The following is a 14,018-nucleotide window of genomic DNA, read 5'->3' as shown; positions in this document are numbered from 1 at the left end:
ATCAGAGGGGAGCGAGCCAGGGGGGGGCCAGGACATGATTCCATTCCGGTGGTGCTAAAAGCAAGTTCCGGAGACTTTGGGGAACTTGCCAATAATTCGCAGCAATACGACTAAAAGTATTCAATCTCACCTCACTGGTCGTAAGCCGATTGAATTGCGTCCAGACTTGACCTCTTCTCTGCTCTGTTGCCCTTCGGCCCCCCCGGTGCAGTATTCTTGTTGAGCGCTAGTCAGTAGTGTGGCGTGGAGGTTCCCTTTCCCCAGCCTTTCGACCCCATATGGCAATGTACATTCGGTACGTACTCTTGCCGTATGTTCGCAACTGAGGAAACGTCGTCCACATAAGTTACGGAGTATTGATGATTCAAGTAAGAAGATCAAGAATGAAACTCTTTTAGTTCTTTTATATATTTTCTCCTATTGAAGCAAATTACGCACGAGAAGGACGAGCAGTGATGCTGGCATGATGTTTTGGCTACTGCAGTATACCTGAGGTACAACGAGTACCCACTAAGTTAGCAGGTCCCCTAACACGAGACGGTCATGGCCTTGGCGAGCAACTTCCCCCCGCCAGGAGGGAGAGACGAGGGAGAAGTGGAGGTTCGGCGTGTCTCGACTCAGTACCTCTGTGAACCTCATCTTTAAAACCTAGGTAGGTACCTTATCTTTAGAGACAAGTAGTATATTTGTTTCCAAAATATCGACTGTCAAAACATGGCGAAGCTATTGAAGCCCAAAAAATGCCTGCTAGAGATATACAGTCAAACTAATCACTTGATCGCTCGATTCTTGCTATTTCCGCCTTCTGTTACGGTGATGAAGTTCAATAATAATAGCGACGCGCCACGTGTGGTCCCCGTCCCTACGCCTATGCTCCTTTGGGCTGCAGAGAGACGAATTTGGGTTGGAGGGGACTAACTTAACTGACCTACAGTAAAGCCAAAGCCATTCAAGCTTGCACTTCCGTCCTTCTGCCTCTGTTTCTTCTTCGCACGAAATCTAACTCTAGGGCGAACTATACGATGCTAAAGCGCATAACACCTAGGTGTCGTCATTGTTAAACTGGTCTTCTGCGCAACAAAACTAGATACTCTGTGGATAGAAGGTGAATAATTATCTTGACGAGACTCAGAAACCGCAAAAGAGCTAATTCGTCCAATAGTCAGGCAACATGTCACATACCTCATGCAATCGTTCATTACATCTTCATGACAATTGAAAAAAAAAAAAAACCTCTTTTGATGTCGATAGAAAGCCCGACAGTTATGTCATCAATGATCTCGGAAAAGCACCCAGCTGAAGCTGCCATTCCAACCTGCAAAATCAATCGATTGCATGGGTGACTTTGCAGGGAGCCAATCGCCGGTATCGACGGCTACCCTGAGTACCCAGCCCAATGAGGCTGCAGTAGCAATCAACCTAGCCACCCTGCCTCCTGTATTTGTCCTGCCCACTCATCTCACACAGTCGGAGCTTCACCGAGTTGAAGACCAACTGGCCAATGCCAATGCTCCGCTTACCTACGACATTGAAGAGGCCAAGCTCGTCCTGGGCAATGTAGGCACCAAACGGCGAGCCGAATTTGAGCTGCGCTGTAGGAAGCTTTGGACCCAGGAGGTGGCCACAACCAAGCGGAGCTTAGCCACTGCCGATGAGAAACATACTGAGCCTGAACCGGCGCAGAAGAGGAAACGTATACAAGAACCTGCCGAAAAGGAAGATCTTCCAAGCGACCCAAGCGTCTCGGAGAATGCCTCAAGCATAATACCCGATCAGAATGCTGGGCCGGGGACAAGAATCCACGAAGCAGAGGAACGCGAAGCACCGTTATTCAAGAACCAGGATTCAATCAAAGTAATCAAGCTGGATTGGTTTACCAATTCTGTAGACTTGGGCATCTTACTGGATCCCGAGCCGTATAAAGTATACGAAGGCATAAAGGTTGAAAGACCAGAGAGTCTCTTAACCTCCAAAACCCTCCCCACCGCACATGTAGCTTCTACTGCTGCCCAGTCCATTCGATCGCTGGCGGAGAGGAAGGAATTGTCAAAAGGGATCCTCGAAAGAGCAAAGGTCGACCTAGATGATACACCATCAAAACTGGGCGGCCTTTCTCAGTATGCCACCGCAGGAAGCGATCCACGCCCTTACAACCATCATGCCCGTCAAAGCGGTGACCACGGTTTCACCAGACCCACCCATCTTCTCCGCCAGACGACGTCTGAGCATGATGACGGCTCCAGTAATGAGCTCCCGGAGATGCCAGCCTGGGTAAAGCAAGGGCAGATTTATGCTTGCCAGAGATCCACACCTCCTAACCCACCAAATAAAGCCTTTATTGATCAACTGGAGAAGATCAAACTGGCTAGGATCCTGATCAATGACGAGATAGGCGTACGCGCGTATAGCACTAGTATTGCATCTCTCTGCGCCTATCCGTTTAGTCTAACTACTACCCGCGAGATCCTTGCTCTTCCTGGCTGCGATGTGAAAATTGCTCATTTATTTCACGAGTGGAAAAGCAATGGCGGACATATCCGGACAGTTGAGGAAATCGACAAGGACGAAACGCTCAAGGTTCTCAAACTCTTTTACGACATATGGGGTGTCGGAGCTACAACAGCCAAAGAATTCTACTACGATCGGGGCTGGCGGGACCTTGATGATATCGTGGAGTATGGCTGGCACGACTTGAGCCGAGTCCAACAGATTGGAGTAAAATACTACGACGAGTTCCTGAAAAAGATACCCCGACCCGAAGTCGAGTTGATTGCCGACAAAGTCATGGAGCATGCCCGACGTGTCCGGGATAATGACATGGTATGCTGCATTGTCGGTGGGTATCGTCGTGGCAAGCAGGAGTGCGGCGATGTTGACATGATTGTTTCCCATCCAGACGAGGAGAAGACACTTGGAGTCGTCACGGATATTGTTGCTTCATTGGAAGCAGAGGGCTGGATCACGCATACTTTGACTCTTAACCTGACCACGTCAAACAGAGGCCAGCAGACATTACCTTATCGATCTAACAAAAGTGGCGTGGGCTTTGATTCCCTGGACAAAGCTCTAGTGGTTTGGCAAGACATTAATTGGTCAACCAAGGAGAGCGATCTCGCTGTGAACCCCAAGGCGAAAAATCCGAATATCCATCGGCGGTTGGATATAATTATCGCTCCCTGGCATGCTGTTGGCTGCGGCATTGTGGGCTGGTCAGGCGGTACCACATTTCAACGTGATCTTCGGCGTTATGCTCGCAAGGTCAAGGGCTGGAAGTTTGATAGCAGCGGCATCAGAGATAGAGTGACGGGCGCAATCGTCGATGTTGAAGCTGTGGGCGGACGGAGCAAAACTTGGGAGGAAGCTGAGCGCAAAGTGTTTGCAGGCTTAGGTCTGGAATACAGAGAGCCGTGGGAGAGATGTACCGGTTGAATAGTACCCGGTAATATCCTCTCTCTCAAAGGAGATGATTTCAATTCATTTTGATTTTGGAATTTATACAGCGTGATTTGAAAATCCGCCGACGTTGAGCCTTTTGGATTTGATTGACTTGGGTTAAATAATGAATCAAGATTTGATGTTTCATTCTAAAATGCATACTGATGATGTGATGTGGATTTCCACGAAGCATGCCTCACATATGAGATCGCGGATTAACTTACAACAAAAGGACCAGCGACACATGCGTCGCTGCAGTTCCGCACCAGCTGACTTACCCGCCGTAATTTACGCGCTAATTGGAAGCTGAGACCCCTCCGCGACACGCGAATTAGACGCGACAGCTCCCAAACTACCGTGACCGCCAACGCCAAACTCGACTTTGTGTTTCCCTAAACCCCCCTGTCATTGCCTACCTCCAGAATCCATGCGGCGCATTCACTTTGAAAAATAAAGGAGGAAGTGAATAGTATTAAACAAAAATTAGAAAAGACTTCCCAAAGCTTTTGCGCTTCGGAGCGCCGAAGATGCCGACGAGGAGCCGTGCTAGTGCCGCTGCAGCGGCCGCAACAACAGAAGAAACTGAAGCCGAGCCAGAAATTCAAGAATCACTCGGCCATTTACAGTTCGATGAGCCATTGACATGGCGCGCAGGGAAAGCTATTCCGGTCGCCGAGCTTCTGCGACGGCTCCAGGCGCTGTCAAAAGAATTGCGGGACATGGAACAAGAGGAAGCTGAGCGAGATTCGTTTACCAAGGTCGCAAAGGAGCTTGCTACTCATAATCTTTTAACACATAAAGATCGCGGCGTTAGGGCATGGACTGCATGCTGCGTGGTGGACATTCTGCGCTTGTGTGCGCCGGATGCGCCTTACACCGGATCGCAATTGCGAGTGAGTTGCCCAAGAGACCATATACGAAATTGGTGAGCTAATAGATCGCCTAGGACATCTTCACGCTCATCGTGACATCGATCTTGCCAGCCTTGGCTGACCCTGCTGATCCTTACAATACGCAACACATGTATGTCTTGCAGTCGCTAGCGCAAGTCAAGAGTATTGTCCTGCTTACGGATATCCCGTCTTCCGACTCCTTAATCCTACACCTCTTCACATCATTCTTCGATATCATGTCTGGTTCTTCGAAATCATCATCTGGAGAGGAGTTGGGAAAGAATGTCGAATATCACATGACGGCAATTTTGGTGATCCTGGTTGACGAGGCAGGCAACTTGCCGGCGGAGGTGATCGACGTGATTGTCGCTCAATTCCTACGAGCGGACCCTCGAGCGATCGCAGCGGGAAATAACAACGGCAATGGCAAGAACAAAAAGTCTGCAGCATTGGCTGTACAAGATGATAAGCAATCCACACTTCTACTAAAAGAGTTGCCCCCCGCCTACACAGTTGCCAGAACACTCTGTAATTCGTGTCCGGAGAAGATGGCACGGTATATTAGCCATTATTTCAGCGATGTCATTGTGGATGCATCAGCAGCGCCGAGCGGAGAAAGCAATCCGAAAAAGCCAGGTCGCAAGAGAAATGATGAGCAAGCGGATTCCGATGAAGACGAAGGACCAAGTGGTCCTACCGAAGAAGATCTCAAGGAACTCAACAAGGCGCATAGACTCCTTCGAGAGCTATGGCGAGCTTCCCCTCCCGTGCTTCAGAACGTAATCCCTCAACTAGAGGCTGAGTTATCGACGGAAAATGTGCAACTCCGACTGCTCGCGACTGAGACCCTGGGCGACATGGTTGCAGGCATCGGAGCTGCTGGCCCACCGCAACCTCCAGTCATGGACCCGGCTATCTACCCTCCTCCAACACTGACCACTTACTCCGACGCATCGCCAAGCCAAAGCATCATGAACGTTCCGTCTTCCCCCCAGCCCTTTTCCCAGACTCATCCTGCAACATATAGTAATTTCCTTGCTCGCCAGCGGGACAAATCGGCCTTGATTCGTGCCGCGTGGACCACTTGCATAGGTTGGATTCTCGCCACCTCTTCAGGCGGAGTAGGCCTCAGTCCTCAGGAGGAACAGACATTGGTGGACTGCCTCGCTCGTATGCTGGTCGACTCCGACGAAAGGGTGCGCATTGCCGCCGTCAAGGCGGTTGGGGTCTTTGGCTTTCGGGATGTTGTTCTTAAGCTCGGATCTAGAGGTGGGGTAACTGACCAAAATTCCGTGCTTTGCAATATTGCAGAGCGAGCTAAAGATCGCAAACCTGGAGTACGCGTCGAGGCCATGACTGTTCTCGGACGGATTTGGGGCGTTGCTGCTGGGGAAATCGCTGCTGGCAATGCTTCTGTTGCCGATGTTCTTTCCGGCATACCCTCGAAACTTTTTGAATCTTTCTACGTTAACGATCTTGAAATCAATGCCTTACTTGATCGCGTCATCTTCGAGCTTCTCTTACCCCTCAGCTATCCTCCAATCAAGGCGAAGGGTCACAAGGCTGTCAATGGAAGTTCGCAGAGAGTCAAAGACAGCCAACCCAACGAATCTCCAGAGATAAGTGACGCTGATCCCGACAAAACTCGGGCTGAGCGGATTCTTATTCTGGTAAAGGGACTTGAAACGAGGCCGAGGACTGCCTTTTTCGCTCTTCAGTCACGGCAGGTTGTCATGGCCAAAGTGATGACTATCTTCCTAAAACGCTGCGAAGAGTATAACGTGAGTTGCTGATTTAAATATTATCAACACCCTTGTTGCTAACAATATATAGGGTGGTGTCATTGATGGCAATGAAGCTGAGATTAAGTCGCACATGACTCGTCTGATTGATTACTTTGCAAAGACTTTTCCTGATTCTGTGAAAGTCACGGCCGATCTCTGGAAGTTTGCTAAAATGCATGATCGGCGAAGCTACCAGCTTATTCGATTCTGCCTTGCGCCTGAGAGCGACTATCGAACGGTTTATAAAGCTATTGTAAACAACCCCTAGCAGACTATCACCGTGGTGCACTTGACTGATTGATTGTTTCTCTTAACAGCGCGAATTCTCCAAGCGAATCGAATCAGCTCCGGGTGCTTCAGCGGCTTTGCTTGAGACTCTGGTACCGTTGCTCTACCGGGTCAGTTTGCTCGTCTTCAACAAGAGCCATGTGCCTTTTATCATGGAGTACTCCCGAACCGATCAGCGCAGTTTGGGCGGGACAGCCCATGAATTGCTCAAAGAGATATCAACAACCACGCCCGAGGTTTTCCGGGCACACGTCAAGGAGCTGTGCAAAGTCCTCCAGGAGCAAGCTCCTTCAGCCAAACGGACCAATGAACCAGGCGCTGTGGATACTCTGAAAGCATGCGCGACTTTTGCGGCGAAATTTCCAGGAGAAATGCCAAAAGACCGAAGATTTATGCAGGCTTTACTTGATTTCACACTCTATGGATCACCTCCTCATGCTGCCAAGCACGCCGTATCCATTACGTTGGCAGTGTCCGACAGAAAGGAAATGTACGTGCGAGATCTTTTGCAAAAGTGCACCAAGGACTTCAAATACGGATCGGCGAATTTCCTTGCTAAGTTGGCCACGCTGAGTCAAATCGTCCTTATTGCGCCGAAGGAAGTCGAAGAAGAAGGAGACGCCATCGTCGATATCGCCATTGATCAAATCCTTCTTCGGCAAGGAACCACATCCACAGAGACGGAAGACAAGTGGGACGACGAAGTCACGGACGAGCTGCACGCCAAAATGTGGGCTCTTCGGATCCTTGTCAATCGACTGCGCTCCCACCCGGATCAAACCACCCTCAAAGAGGTCTCGCAGCCCGTATTCAGATTACTCAACACTCTAATAACTAATCAGGGAGAGCTATCCAAGAAGAAGGATACTCCTCCCGCCCACAAGTCGCGGCTGCGCCTTCTCGCAGCACAATTGTTTTTGAAGCTCTGCACAAATAAGGCATTTGACGACTTACTCTCCGCCGAGGATTTCAACAGACTGGCGCTGACCGCGCAAGACGCTCTGTTCCCTGTGCGCCAAGCTTTCATCACCAAATTGCGAAAATACTTGGGACAGAACAAACTCCCGTATCGCTTCTACTCGGTTGTATTCCTCATGGCATACGAGCCGAACGAGGAATTCCGGGAAGAGACCGTCGTCTGGATCCGCGCCCGGGCTGCCATTCTCAACCAACACAAGAGCACCGCGATGGAGAGCGTGTTTGCGCGACTGATCAGTCTGCTCGCGCATCATCCAGACTTTGGCAAAAGTGATGAAGACTTGTGTGATTTTGCGCGCTATATCCTTTTCTATCTCCAGCAAGTCGCGTCCGAAGAGAATCTGTCGTTGATATACCACATCGCGCAACGCATAAAGCAATCGCAAGACGCCATCGATGAGTCTAAAAGCGAAAATCTCTACTATCTTTCTGATCTCTCCCAGGCGGTCATCAAAAAATACGAGGAACTACATGGATGGAATCTCCAGACGTGGCCCGGAAAATTACGCATGCCGGGATCATTATTCAAGCCGCTGGATTCGCGCGACTCTGCGCAAAATATTGCCACCACGAATTACCTCTCTGAAGACCTCGACGAGCTGCTGGACAGGCTTGTCAGGGCGGCAGTCAGAGGTAAATCGAAAAAGGTAAGCTCTCCTTGATGTCTACATCTTTCTACACAGAATGCCGCCTGTCCCCAGTTCGCCATACACACCTCTCCGCCCTATAAGCAATTCGTGAACCATGGCTAATAGATTATCCGAAAAATACAGCGCAAGTCCGAAGCCGTCGACGAGACAACCGCCAAGAAACGTCGAGCAGCAGTCTCGACCCCGTCGTCAAAGCCAAAAGCACAGCCAGCATCGACGCGGAAAAACGGCACCAAGACGAAGAGTACCCCTCGCCGATCCCAACCAAAGAAGCCGAAACACGACTCCCCGCCGCCCAGCGAACGTCGACGCAGCGCCCGCGCTGCGGCCGCACACCGCAAATCATACGCCGAAAGCGATGGAGATGAGGATGAAGTCATGCATGAAGAAGATGATGATGACCAAGGGGAAGAAGAAGAGGAGAAGGAGCTTGAAGAAGAGGACGAGAATGAGAGTGAAGAAGAGAATGGAAATGAAAGTTCGCCCCCAGGAGAAGGACACGATGACGACGATGACGACGGGGCACTCAGTGATCCTCCTGACTCTGATTAGTCCATCAGTTCATCTTTTATTTCGTTCCTCTCCTTTCGTCTCCAATTCTCATTCTCATGCCCTCGTCTACAAATATCTTCCTGCCTCTCTTCATTTGCCCTCTACTCCTGTCTTCTTTTTCCTGTTCTCCTTTTTTTCTTTTTCTTTTTTTTACCACCTGCGTCAACATTTGCATTATCTTTCTTCTGCCCTTCCCCTTTTTCTACTTCTTTGATGCCTGGTTTTCTTGATACCAACCGAGTGTGTATCTCTTACTTTTTCTTTTCTTTTTTTTTTCTTTTTCTTCATTGCTTTCTCTTTTTTTTTTTTTCGTACAGCGTGTCCTCCGTTTTATCCCTTCTCCCGACTGCGTCTATCACATTACGCACCACTACCATCATCATGCTAATAAAAAAAGTTTTTCACTTTCATTTTTTTTATTTTTCAACATTAGCGCCCGCGAATTTATGCACCATTTTCTTTATCATTTCTCCCCTCTCCCGCTTCGTTCCCCGCCCCCTACATTTTGTTTAATCGTCCTCAAAGCTTTGCATATATGTTATTTATCTCCTCTGGCGTGGGTTTTCGTCGTTGTATTTTTTACGTAACCTTCTCAGCTGTTCCTTATTTATTCCCTATTCGTAGGGAAGTAGGCGCAGAATGATGAAAAGAAGTAATGAAAGGAAGTTGATATATAACCCTTGTATATTTTATTTATTGCGTATCATGTATACTGTATCATGTATCAAGTGTCATGTGTCATGCATGTGTCACGTCTCGCATACATGACTCTTGCAAATACGCTGCGTGTAATGTCTGTCATCATCATCATCATTAAGGTCGTAGCCGGAGTGAGTGTCGCAGCCGGAGTGAGTGTCGTCAAGAGAGAGAGAGAGAGAGGGCTAATTGAGCACTATTCCACAGGTGGATAAAGAGCAAAATCTCAATGACAGTTACTTCTCTCACAAAAGTAACACCAGCTACAGTCAATAGTTACATGATAACAACGACAATAACAAAAATAAAAATATGTGCATGCAATATGCATTATGAAATTAGGAGTATAGAAACTACCTAGGTAATAATACTAATAATAATAATAATAATTATAGTGATGATGATGAGGGTCCATAATGCAAGTGGATGAGTGGCATGAGGGATAAAGAATATAGGATAACGAAATGAGTAATGAATATAGGATAACGAATAATGTATAATGAATAATGAATAGAATTGTTGTTTTCGCACTTGTGTAACAGGACAAGAAGGACAAGTAGGACACGTTATGACGGAAGTGACAACCTGTCATAAGAGCAGAACCGAACGAATGACGCAGGAAGAATCCACCGGATAATGAACGGGAAAGAAAAAGGTAAGAATATAAAGTTAAAAATAGAAGGTGGACAAGTGAAGAAGCCCGACTGTGCGCCTATGACCGATTGGAAAAAAAGAGTGTGCAATTGTTTCTAAACAACCCCCTCCCGAGACGCAACGCGGTGATCGGATTAAATTATTCCTTTTTATTCTTCCTTCCCATCAAACACAGCAAAAGAACGAAATGATATAAAAGAGACAAAACGTGCCATTCAACTTGTTGATCATACCCGCTTAGGAAAAAGAAAGAGAGAAAAAAGAAAAAAAAGAGGGGGAAAAAAAAAGGAGAACCCCCGAAAAGCCTTTGAGAAATAGCGCCCCCCGAGAACCAAGCGCCTTGAAATATACCGTCGATTTGCATACGAGAAATGAGCAACTCTTCGCAAATGATTCAATGATTAAGAAAGAGCGATGAGGAAGATACGTATTGTCCCATTTAAGCCTCCAGAGAAGAAGTCTCCAAGCGACGACGAATGAGCTCTTGGAGCATAAGTAAAGTGTTTCTTTCTTTGTCGGAGACGGGACCGGCTTCGGACTGGCCAAGACGAGAGTCAGAAGCAGGAGGAGAGGGTGGAGTGTTGGATGCCTTTTCAGCCGAGTCTATCATTAGCGAAGCCACATCAGACGGAGCTTCAGCCTGATTTTAAAAAAGCCATAATGTCAGCAAAGGGAGACTTGGGAGAATTTTTGAACAAAAGGGAGAAACTCACAATCAAGGTGTTGATGAGATTCTCTACGGCATCAGCGCTGAGGCTCAAGTTGCTGCCACAACCAGAGAGCTGTGCAAGGTTCAAAGCCAGCTGCCGGTCGGCAAAAGATCGCCTGTCAAATTCACTCTTGATCTTCATTTGAAGCTCTGCCGACACGGGCGGGTTTGCTTCAGAAATGTCCACAGATCCAGGCCGCGTAAAGATGGACGGCCGTATTTCAGTCCAACAAGTTCTGTCTCTTCCATTAGCAAATAACGAAAAATCAAGGGCCAATAAAATGGAAGAAATCACTTCACTTACCGCTTAACCTTGTCGATGAAATCCAGCTTGACACCTCTTTCCGGGAGACGGTAGACCACCCCAAACTCTTCCTGATCGTGAAAATCGTCCTCGTCGCTCGAGTCGTTATCAATCTCAATGAGCCCGTTGTTGATGAACCCACGTCGAAGGGCTGGATCCACAATTCTAGCATTCTTTGGTCGTCTGACCTTGTGCATTCTACCAATGCCAGCAGTGCCTTGCTTGGCATTTTGGCGGACTGATGGATCAAGAGCAAGCAGCTCATGATCGACATGGTTTGGACACATCCAGTTGTGCTTGGACTTTCCGTTCAGAGCCTTTGGAGGGGGATTGGCCATAGGAGGGTCCAAACAATCGAGATGCCACTGCAAACTGCAAAAGTCGCATGGAATAATTTCTCGGTTATTGAGCGCCGATTTGCCACAGCGAAAACACAAAACATATTTTCCCTTTGAGTCCCTCAATTTCAAGAGGTCAGGGAATTCTTCATAACCCCCACGTGGTCTTTTGACGTTGATTAGCCAGGCTGGTCCTATTATGCTAAAAGAGCACAAGGAAAATGCTTTAACTTACTTGGATTTTTGCGTGACAGCCTCTTCGTATTCACCCTCGTCGCCCGTCCTGACCCCTTCGAAATACTCTCGGATTTCTCGAGGGAGGTTGAAAGCCACAGGATTCTTCTTCTCCAAATTGCCGAAAAGAGCCGCAAATAAACCTCTCGAGTACTGTGTTGGCGGTCCCCTCTTTGACTCGCAAATGAAACAATACCAAGAGTCATCTGGAGGACGATTGGGATCTAACGGAGGATCAAGACAAGTGAAATGGAAAGATCTATCGCATCCATCACAGCAGAGGAGATAACCACTGCCTCCACAAGCCGAACAGAATTCATCGTTTTCCGACTGTGGCGAGAGAGTCAGCATCTCTAATATTCGGCTAATAGAATCGGACTTTCATCATGTTCGATGCATATAGAGACGTGCCATCGTGGCAGCCCGGGAAACATGAAGGCTCAGGGATATGGAGAAAGGAAAATCTCAAGCGGGGGTAAAGCGGGATGCCTTACATCTTCATTTTCATCCGTGGGCCCATAGCCGAGCGAGTTTCTTGCCGCGCCACCTCCACGAGCGATGCCTGCGATAACACCCGACTTCTTTTTTGATGGCCTGAAGAAGCATGAAATAGTTAGACTTGAAGAATGATTAAAGTCGCAAATTATTGTGAGCGTGTAGGCAATAAAAATTCAAAAGGGCGCGGGGGTAAGGATAGCAGCACTAAATCGTAGGAGCACGGCCAGAGACAAGCCCCGACACGAAGAACAACAACTGAGACAATCGAAAACAGAGAACAATAATGAAGGATCTTGGCAAGGAAATGATTCAACACGTACGACATCTTGATGCGAGCGCCTTTTTTGTTCTTCTTCAGTGGACGCCCACCCAAAATTGGAGTACTAGCTCGAGAGGCGCTCCCTATGAGAGCCGGCGCCGGCGAACGAGGGCCACCAGTAACGGACGAGGATGGAGATTGGGGCTGCTCCGGCTCATGTCTTGCAGATTTTCTGGTGCTATTTCGAAGGCGAAGAGTCTGCTTTACTGTCGGAGCGTTTGACGGTTTCGTCGTCGGGGTCACCTCTTGCGAATTCTCTTGCTGAGGTTTTGTTTCAACTCGGACATTACTTTCAGTGACCTTGTAGTCATCGAAGGCCCGTGACATTCGTTTGCGCTTTGTCATTAAGGTGTCATCGCTATCGGGCTGAGTGAGCCCAGCGGCCGCCGATGACCGCTTGAGCGAGTTGCTGGTTGGAGGATTTGATGTCGAGAATAGATCGAGTTTCGGACCGGTCGCCGAGTGAGGCTCGTCGTTGTTCATTGGTGGGCTGCTTGCATAGGTCTCGGCAACCTGTGCATTACCAGGTTCAGCGTCCATGGACGCAGTAAATTCATGATCCATAGAAGTCATGGATGACAGCGACGAGGAGCTTGATGCACTCTTTGACCGCGTCAAGGGAATATTTTCTTGAGAAGCCATGCCGTTGGCCTGACGACGTTTTCCGCTGCTTACGGACTCCTTTTGGTTTGACTTGGGCTTGTCTGACTGGTTGGGGCCCGTCGCTTCCAGTGGGCTCACGTTATTTCCAGTAGCGGTTGTTACAGCCGAGCGTGAACCCTTCGAAGGCGACTTTGAGGATTTGGTGGTAGAGTGTGCCTCCGCCGGCACAGAAAGACGACGACCACCATTAAGCGTAGAATTTTGACTCTTGATTTGCTTTCTTGCTTGAGTGATGTAGGCCTGAAATTCTCCCGTCTGTCGCGGTGTCGACCGCTGGCTCAAGACCGCGTCCAGGAGATCAGCCAGATCTCGCCTTTGTAGGCTTTCTGTGTGCAGTTGTTTGATTGCTAAGCCGAGCGCCGGGTTTCCAAGCTCAGAAGCTCTCCTGACCGCGGCTTGGACAATCAGTTCAAGTTTCGCCCGACCAGCGGGAGTACGTGAATCCGGAGCCTTGACCTCTGAGGTGGAAGCGATCGATGTTTTCGCTGCCGTCACTGCTTTCACCCCGGAGCCAGGACTTGGACTAGGTGGGAAACTCCTCTCAGCCGCCTCTTCTTGCAGTAGAGATGTTGCAGAAGGTTTCTCCTCAATCTTTCTGGACTCCGATCTCCTAGTATTGGCAGAGGCTGAGGAATCAGGGGTTTCCGCCCGCTCCTTGGCTGCAGCAGTCTCCCTCTTTTTGCCACGGATTGCCCGTCGAGGACCTTCAATCTTGACTCTTGCCTTCACTTTTGCACTTGGAAGGGCTCCCAAAGGGGCCATGTGTTCTAGCACGCCATGTCTTTCTAGGCCTTTGTAATCTTCAAAACTGGGGGCAGGCTGACGCAGCGGCGGTTCGACCCATTTGTCTAAAAAGGTCTTCTTCTCTTCTTTTGGTTTATTTGCTGCAGATAGAGATGCATCTTTCTGACTGGTGGTGAAGGGGCTCGACATACGAGACGATTTGCGGGTAGGTCTCGTCGAGGCCATTGTGACTGACGCGAGCCCCAAGCCTCCCGTGAGAGGGTTTGCAATGTCTGTTTT

At 48.8% G+C, this 14,018-nt stretch overlaps 4 protein-coding genes across 4 annotated transcripts; 3 read left to right on the top strand and 1 right to left on the bottom strand.

The window, feature by feature from the left end:
• Positions 1-1,218: 1,218 nt before the first annotated feature.
• Positions 1,219-3,553, top strand: L228DRAFT_248190 (terminal deoxynucleotidyl transferas-like protein). Its single transcript, XM_018332800.1, has one exon. It carries the CDS (start codon positions 1,336-1,338, stop codon positions 3,427-3,429), a length of 2,094 nt encoding a protein of 697 aa, XP_018187036.1. The 5' UTR covers positions 1,219-1,335; the 3' UTR covers positions 3,430-3,553.
• Positions 3,554-3,962: 409 nt separating this feature from the next.
• L228DRAFT_261650 (hypothetical protein) lies at positions 3,963-8,580 on the top strand (the record flags this gene model as incomplete). Its single annotated transcript, XM_018334348.1, has 5 exons — positions 3,963-4,328; positions 4,382-6,109; positions 6,162-6,365; positions 6,430-8,025; positions 8,152-8,580. The coding sequence occupies 5 exons, from the start codon at positions 3,963-3,965 to the stop codon at positions 8,578-8,580; spliced, it is 4,323 nt and encodes a 1,440-aa protein (XP_018187035.1).
• Positions 8,581-8,687: 107 nt separating this feature from the next.
• Positions 8,688-9,196, top strand: L228DRAFT_154115 (hypothetical protein). Its single transcript, XM_018329316.1, has one exon. The coding sequence runs from the start codon at positions 8,794-8,796 to the stop codon at positions 9,091-9,093; it is 300 nt and encodes a 99-aa protein (XP_018187034.1). The 5' UTR covers positions 8,688-8,793; the 3' UTR covers positions 9,094-9,196.
• A 1,173-nt stretch (positions 9,197-10,369) lies between these two features.
• L228DRAFT_239453 (hypothetical protein) lies at positions 10,370-13,964 on the bottom strand (the record flags this gene model as incomplete). Its single annotated transcript, XM_018331151.1, has 6 exons — positions 10,370-10,570; positions 10,644-10,875; positions 10,944-11,447; positions 11,517-11,845; positions 12,010-12,109; positions 12,334-13,964. The coding sequence occupies 6 exons, from the start codon at positions 13,962-13,964 to the stop codon at positions 10,370-10,372; spliced, it is 2,997 nt and encodes a 998-aa protein (XP_018187033.1).
• Between the last annotated feature and the right edge of the window lie 54 nt (positions 13,965-14,018).

Source organism: Xylona heveae (assembly GCF_001619985.1).
Source record: "Xylona heveae TC161 unplaced genomic scaffold L228scaffold_7, whole genome shotgun sequence".
NCBI lineage: Eukaryota > Fungi > Ascomycota > Xylonomycetes > Xylonales > Xylonaceae > Xylona > Xylona heveae.
The sequence above is the reverse complement of the archived record's forward strand: the minus strand, read 5'-3'. Positions and strand labels throughout refer to the sequence as shown.

Bases quoted from the DNA above. Each gene is read 5' to 3' on its own strand.
- L228DRAFT_248190 (XM_018332800.1), top strand. From the start codon at position 1,336: ATGGGTGACTTTGCAGGGAGCCAATCGCCGGTATCGACGGCTACCCTG.
- L228DRAFT_154115 (XM_018329316.1), top strand. From the start codon at position 8,794: ATGCCTGGTTTTCTTGATACCAACCGAGTGTGTATCTCTTACTTTTTC.